At 35.9% G+C, this 7,666-nt stretch overlaps 1 protein-coding gene across 1 annotated transcript; it reads right to left on the bottom strand.

Annotated features, from left to right (window-relative positions):
• Nucleotides 1–4,280: 4,280 nt before the first annotated feature.
• LOC123794555 (olfactory receptor 9S13-like) lies at nucleotides 4,281–5,217 on the bottom strand. Its single transcript, XM_045800722.2, is given in 2 exon segments — nucleotides 4,281–5,045; nucleotides 5,047–5,217. Coding segments are annotated over 2 exon segments (936 nt in total).
• Between the last annotated feature and the right edge of the window lie 2,449 nt (nucleotides 5,218–7,666).

Here is a 7,666-nt window from a genome sequence, read left to right as displayed (position 1 = left end):
TGACAAAAAAGTTTTAATTTGACTTGGAAAATAGATATACCTCGACTTCCGATTCTGGTCAAGATAAACTCATAGGAGCCGGGTTCACTCTCTTGCCTAAATCAACAAGAGAACATCTCTCTCTCTCACTCAGGCTTTCACCACCCTCTCTAGTAATTTATATAGATAGATATAGATAGATACAGATATATAACACACAGACACACATATACATACAAATATATGTGCATATACACTCAAGACATTGGAGGCAATAAAGAACAGTGATTCCTGAAAGGTTGGAAAGAAATGTGATAAGTCCAGGGATTACCCCGATTTATTTCACTGAGAACACTTCAAAAAATTGAAATTGGTGTTAAAAATAATCCTACAAAGGAAAACTCTGATTTGGTTGGCTGGTGAATTCTACCAAACATTTAAGTAAAAACCTAGTAACAGTTCTACACAAGCTTTCCCAAGGAATTTAAAATGAGAAAATGCTTCCTAATTTAGCCTATGAAACTAGTGTAATGTTAGTGGTAAACCAGATAGAAAAGGACAAGATAACTACTAGTCAATATCTGTTATGAACATAAATGCAAAATGTCTAAACCAAATTTTAGTAAATTCGATCTAGGAAAAGAGCAAAACTATAATATACTATGACCAGGTAGAGGTTATCCTAGGAATACAAAGTTGGTCTAAAATTCAAAAATAAATTAATTTAATTTACTATATTAACAAAACCAAATAGATTTCAATTATATTTAATAAAATAAATATATGTTATATATGAAAAAAATATATTTATATATAATATAAATGCATATAAATTATATATTATATATAAATATATGTGATATACAAAATACATATCATACGTATGCATATGTATATGTGTGTGTATGTGCATGTGTATATGTGGTTGACCCTTGAACAACATGGGAGTTAGGGGTGGCAACCAACCCCACACATAGTCAAAAATCCACATATAACTTTTGACTCCCCAAACACTTTACTAATAGTCCACTGTTGACCAGAAGCCTTACTGATAACATAAACACATACAATTAACACATATTTAGTATGTTATATGTATTATATGCTGTATTCTTACAATAAGGAAGCTAAAAAAAAGATAGTGTTACTAAGAAAATCATAAGGAACAGAAAATACATTTACAGTACTGTACTGTAAAAATCTGCTTATATGTAGACCCACACAATTCAAGCCAGTGTTGTTCAAAGTTGAAATTATTATATATATGATATATATATGAAATATTATCAGTTGACATGGAAAAAGCATCTGACAAAACCAGACATTCATGTCTGATAACAACTCTCAGCAATTTCCCAGGTCATATAAAGGGCACCTATACAAAACCCATAGGTTATATCACCCAGAATGACGAAAGACCGAGTGACTTCTAATATCAGGAACAAGAAGAGTTAGAAAATTTTAAGTGTAATTAATATTAGTTTAGCAGAAGCTTCAGGAGATTCAAAATTATGAACAATTTTGTTGAAAGAAAATTTTACTTTTTCAAACACCACATCAACTAATGACTTTCGATTTAATGGAACAACTATTGTAATGGCTTGGTCTAGTCCAGTCCCCTTGCATCAAATCGCATTCAGTGACAGCATGTCAGACCAAAGATTTCTCCCGACAATTTGAAAAAAGAAAGAAAGAAAGAAGGGTGCCTGGGTGGCTCAGTCAGTTAAGCCTCTGCCTTTGGCTCAGGTCATGATCCCAGAGTCCTGGGATGGAGCCCCAAGTAGGGCTCCCTGCTCAGCAGGGAGTCTGCTTCTCCCTCTCCCTCTCCTCCCTGCTCGTGTTCTCTCTCTCTCTTTCTCAAATAAATAAATAAATAAATAAATAAAATCTTAAAAACAAAAAAAAGAAGGGTAATGACGTGGAAACCTTTTGAATGATTTGTGTTAAAAACTACCACTAGGTAAGCAGTTTAATAAGATTAAAGGGACTGTTTTGTATCGACTGATATATTAAACACCGGTATACAAACATTACTGAACAAGTTGTTAAATATTTCAATTATCCCCACCTTGGTAACCACTGAAGCAACTCAATCATTAGTCAAACTCTACCCATAATAAAAATTCTTTGTCCAGATGGCGTCTCCCGTCAGTTCTCCCAAACCTTCAAAGAGAAAATTAATTTCAATGTTACGCAATCTCTTGTTCAAAACAGAAAAGGAGGACAAAGTCACCATCTTTTAATGATGTTAAGACATGATGAACATACTACACAACAGTTCTGATAAAATTCAGTAAAATCCTATGAAAATGTATCTCAAGATAAGACAAGTTCAGAAACAATACAAATGGCAAATATTTTCCATTTTCTACACAGCCCTTTTCTGAAACAAGGGCTGGGATTTTACAGGACTTATTTTTGGTGAGGGAAAAGCACAAAAGGAGGTGAGGGAAAGCAGGGCTGGCAATGCCAGACAACTTTACCTCAGGAGAGAGGGACGGATAGGCTAACTTTGCACCTATCTACTTGTGGTCAACCAATCTCCCTTGCTTAGGACAATATGGTGGGGATGGAAACTAAGTAACTAGGAAGTACTTTGACTTCGTAACCATTGCTCTGGAAGTCCCATTCTATTACAGCATCCAGAATCTTCAGTTCAGATTTAGGGGGAGTGTGGACGACAGCCACCAGATGGCAGCACTCGCAGCTGTGTCCAGGGTTTGCTTCTGGAGCCAGAACCCTCCAGGAATCCCGCGCAGTTCTGGGTCCTTGCCTGGATCTTATCATTTATTTCACAATAATTAGGCAGTTACTTTAGAAAAGAATATTATGGAACTAACCTATCATGTTAAAGCAAGATTTTAAAGCATTAGAAAATTGTATTCAGTAGTATATTAAAAGAGCCATATGTTATGACAAGTTTGGGCAAAACTTTTATTTCCTCTCTACGTTTTTCTAAATGTTAAAAACATTCATAACTGATGGAAAAACATATGAGTAAAGGCCTCAGTCCACACCATATAGAAAAAAAACCACTTTTATAATAACTAAAATTCAAATATAATATATAAAAACATTAATATTGGAAAATATTGAATTTTTGAATGGGTAAGTCCATGTGAGAAAAGAGAAAAAACAATAAATAAAATTATGTACAAATGTTATACTACTTCACATGCAAAACTGATTAAAATTTCAAAAGAAAATGAACACAAATTATTGCACAAATAATGACAGGATATGGGGCACCTGGGTAGCGTAGCTGGTTAAGCGTCTGATTCAGCTCAGGTCGTGATCTCAGGATTGTGAGCTCGAGCCTCACGTGGGCACGGATCCTGCTTAAGATTCTCTCTCTTCCTCTCCCTTGCACCCCCCCCCATTCTTGCTTGTGTGCTCTCTCTCTCTAAAAACAAGAAAAAAATTAAGATAATGACAGGACAATGGATCAATGACAGGACTGGCCGCATATCTAACCCTCCCTGCAGAAACAGCTGTGTCTAGATTGTGAGACTACATTTTCAGAACATTCCCCATGCTTTGCAACATATATTTGAAGAATAAACATTCTGGAGCCATACGAGCATTGAGTTTTGACTTCATCAAGTTACTTAGTCTCCGACGGCCTCAATTTCCTCATTTGAAAAACAGTGATAATAATGTTATGTGTTCTTTATGTATCAGATTTTATTATAAAATATATCATTTTGTATTAAGAAAAAAAATGAGGAAATAAAAATTAATAGAATGGTATTGCCATATATTTTCCATGTGAATAATTGTTTCTCAAATATACTGGGGGTGCTCTTTTTATAGCAGTAGTAATTCTAAGGATGATATATATATGAATATATATATAAAAATATATATACATGGATCTTTGGGAAAGAAAGGGGCCTTTACTCAAAAGTGTTCCATGTAACCATCACCATTCTGTTCTGCCACGTACATGGTGCGGCAGCTCTCTTTCCCAAACAAATACCAGTGTACTTGCTTTGTAGGATAGAAAAGTTAAAGAATAGTTCACACAGATGTAATATTTTAGTTATTATATAATTGCAGCTTTTACTATTTACTTCTTAAAGTAAAATTGAAATGAAGATATTATCACATCCAAAATTGAAAACAATGCTTTCATATATTTTAAGCACAGAAATACCATTTTGCAACACTTAGAAAAACACCTGCTGCCATATATAAAAATATCTTTGATATACTAATTTTCCAAGAACAAGGATAACTGGGACCCTTAGAAAACAGGCCGTGCCCACTGCCTCATGGTTTTCTAAACATCAGGGAAGGAATCAGTTCCTGTGTAGTATTCTTTTCACAGCATCTTTCACATCTCTGTTCCTCAGACTGTATATTAGAGGGTTTAGCATCGGTATTACCAATGTGTAGAGCACAGCTACGATCTTGTTTTGCTCTGGGGAGGAGATGGACCCAGGCTGGGCGTACGTGAAGAACACGGTCCCATAGAACAGACTCACCACAGCTATATGTGAGCCGCAGGTGGAGAAGGTCTTACCCCTGCCGCGGGGGGAGGGGATCCTCAGGACAGTGGAGAGGATGGAAGCATAGGAAACCAGAATGACAGCTGTGGTGGTGAGGATGATGACGCCTGAGAGAATGAACAGCACAATCTCGTTCACAGAGGTGTCATCGCATGAGATCTTGATCAGGGCTGGGACGTCGCAGAAAAAGTGGTCCAGTCTGTTTTCTCCACAGAAACGCAAACTGAAGGTGAAACCTGTTTGGACTATGGAGTTGATGCCTCCAAAGATGTAGGATCCCGTCACCAACTGAGCACAGACTTTCTGGGACATGTGCACAGGGTAAAGGAGAGGGGAGCAAATGGCTAAGAATCGATCGAATGCCATGACAGCCAAAAGAAAGCCTTCAGTTGTGACAAACAGAGCAAAGAAGAAAAATTGGGCTGCACAGCCGTTGTAAGAAATCTTCTTTTCATTAGACAGGAAGTTAGCTAAAGTTTTGGGGGCAATGACTGTGGAGTAGCAGAGATCTAAATAGGACAAGTTTCTAAGGAAGAAATACATGGGCATCTGCAAGTCTGGAGTCCATCTTAATGACAATTATCATGCTGGTATTTCCCAGCACAGTGACCGAGTAGATCAGTGAGAACAGTGAGAGTAAGAGGACTGGTAGCTTTGGAGGGGTTCCGAAGCCTAGCAGAATGAACTCGGTCACTTCTGAGTAATTCCTATTAAGCTCGTTCTTCATGGCTGAGATGTAGGTGGAACTGGAGAGATGGTAGAAATGAAAGAAATGAGTGATCAGAATACTCGTTTTAGTAAAAAATAACTAAAAACCAGCACAGAAAAAATTTCATCATATTGTTCCCAATAAATTACAAAATACCAATACAGAACAGATTGCTATGTTTAAAAAGTAAAGAATTTATTCTGATTGGTCAGCCTTTGAAATATACTTATTTTGCAAATAATGCAGATTTGTCCTCTAAGCGTACTTTGGAGAAAGGGAGATTCTAGGAAAGTTGTCTAGAAACAAGAGCTTGTTGTTTTTCCCTTCTTGAGTTATTATCAGTTACTGCCACTGAAAGTTGCCTCCTCTACTGGAAGATATTTCTCACAGACATTATAATCCACTTAAAAGTTCACTTGGAGTGAAAATCCATTAAATTGATGGCCTCTTTTTATTTTTTAAAAAATTAGTTTCCTTATCTACTATAGAAAAATAATAGACAAATATTATATTCATCTTTCTTATATTACGAAAAGAAAAACTTAAAATTCTGACAAAAGCATCATCCTTTTACACATTAACCTCATATTCTTATTTCTTCCATTATTTTTGTCTCTATGGTGACGTGACTCTTAGTGGCACAATTCATCTACCGAAAACAGAAGTGATTCTTGTGTATATTTTCTAAACATGATTTCATCAGACTGTTTTTTCTCTTTCCCCTTTTTTCCTTCCTTCCTTCCTTCCTTCCTTCCTTCCTTCCTTCCTTCCTTCCTTCCTTTATTCCTTCTTTCTCACCCTTTGGAATTTGCAGGTTGGAATGCAGGTGGGGAATTCTAAGATCTTGGGTAGAGATTTTTCTGTCCTTTCAGAAACAAACCAATCTAATAAAAAAATACAAAGATCTGTGCATATGGAGGACAGAAGAAACACAGGACAATTTAAATATAGGTCAAAATGGGAAAAAAGGAAGAAATATGTATTTAAACAAGTTTGCATTGTATTTATTTAGGCATATGCTATTATGGCCATAAGTGTCCTTAAAATATGGTGGTAGAGAAAGGAAGTAATTTTTTATTTTATTTTATGTGTGGAGAAATTAAGACAAAAACAGATTAAAAAGCTTCCCTAGAGGCATGAGATTGAGCAGCAGAGTGGTTTACTATTCAATAATCTATCACAAAATAAAAAAGAAAACTTGCAAACAATTCAAAGATTCACATACTATGGAAATATCTTTTATAATTTTAGAATCATAATTCTGTAAATATAGAAAATAATTATGTAAATTGTGTAATTATAATAATAAAAAGACATATGATATAAATTATACAATGTCTCATAATATCTCTTGTCATCTTTATTGTTGCCACTGCTATGGTTTCACTAATTGTGACATTCTTTGAAGACAGGTTGGGATGATGCAAGTATATTAGACTCAATTTGGTTCAGTATCTATGGTATCTACTTTCTTAAAAAAATTAAAAGTTAACAGAAATGTTGACTGATTGATTTTAGAAGGCAGAAGAATCATCAAAATAATCTCAGGTATGGTCTATCAATTAAAAAGTGCATGGTGGGGGCGCCTGGGTGGCACAGCGGTTAAGCGTCTGCCTTCGGCTCAGGGCGTGATCCCGGCGTTATGGGATCGAGCCCCACATCAGGCTCCTCCACTGGGAACCTGCTTCTTTCTCTCCCACTCCGCCTGCTTGTGTTCCCTCTCTCGCTGGCTGTCTCTCTCTGTTGAATAAATAAATAAAATCTTTTTTTAAAAAAAGTGCATGGTTTCCTTAAACTCATTTTGCCTAAAATTTCTGGTTTCAACAGAAAAAATTGAAATAAAAAAGAAAGATGTAACTAAAGCAATCTAAAAAAAAGGATGTGTTGAGAATAAATTAGATAGAAAAAATATCCTTAAGAACGAACTATTTCTTACCTTGTAACCCTCTACTATATGTGAAATCATGAAGAAACAAGAGTATGAAAAGAAGTGCACCTTGGTTTCCTGCAACATGGATGGCATCTCTTCCCAGGTCAGATCAGACTCCAACTGCTAAGATGAACAAGTATGAGCAACAATTGTAGTTTCTCTCTCTCTGTCTCTTTCAGTTTATTGTACTTTTTCATTGGTTAAAACAACAAGCAGACCTAGGATGGGTCCTGAGAGAAATTTTCTCATGAGGAGGGAAACCAGAGTGGCGTGCATTCCCTCTCAAGATATTAACAAGGCACAGAAGTCTTTCTCACCAGTAACGTACTTTGATCAGAATGCAGAAGAAAGTGAGAGAAGAAATGATTCATTAGAAACTCACCAGGCCTTGGGGAAGTAGAAGGGCTCTCCAGAGGACATGAGAACTATCCTTCTACTCACTGAACAAAATAATAATAATAATTAAACACTTTCGATGAGCAGGATTGGATTCTTCTTCTAACTTCCTGAGCTACACAGAGGGAAATTCACTGTTTT

This window comes from Ursus americanus, chromosome 25 (genome assembly GCF_024610735.1).
Source record: "Ursus americanus isolate L20-20 chromosome 25, mUrsAme1.1.p, whole genome shotgun sequence".
NCBI classification, from domain to species: domain Eukaryota; kingdom Metazoa; phylum Chordata; class Mammalia; order Carnivora; family Ursidae; genus Ursus; species Ursus americanus.
This window is presented reverse-complemented; position numbering and strand designations above follow the sequence as displayed.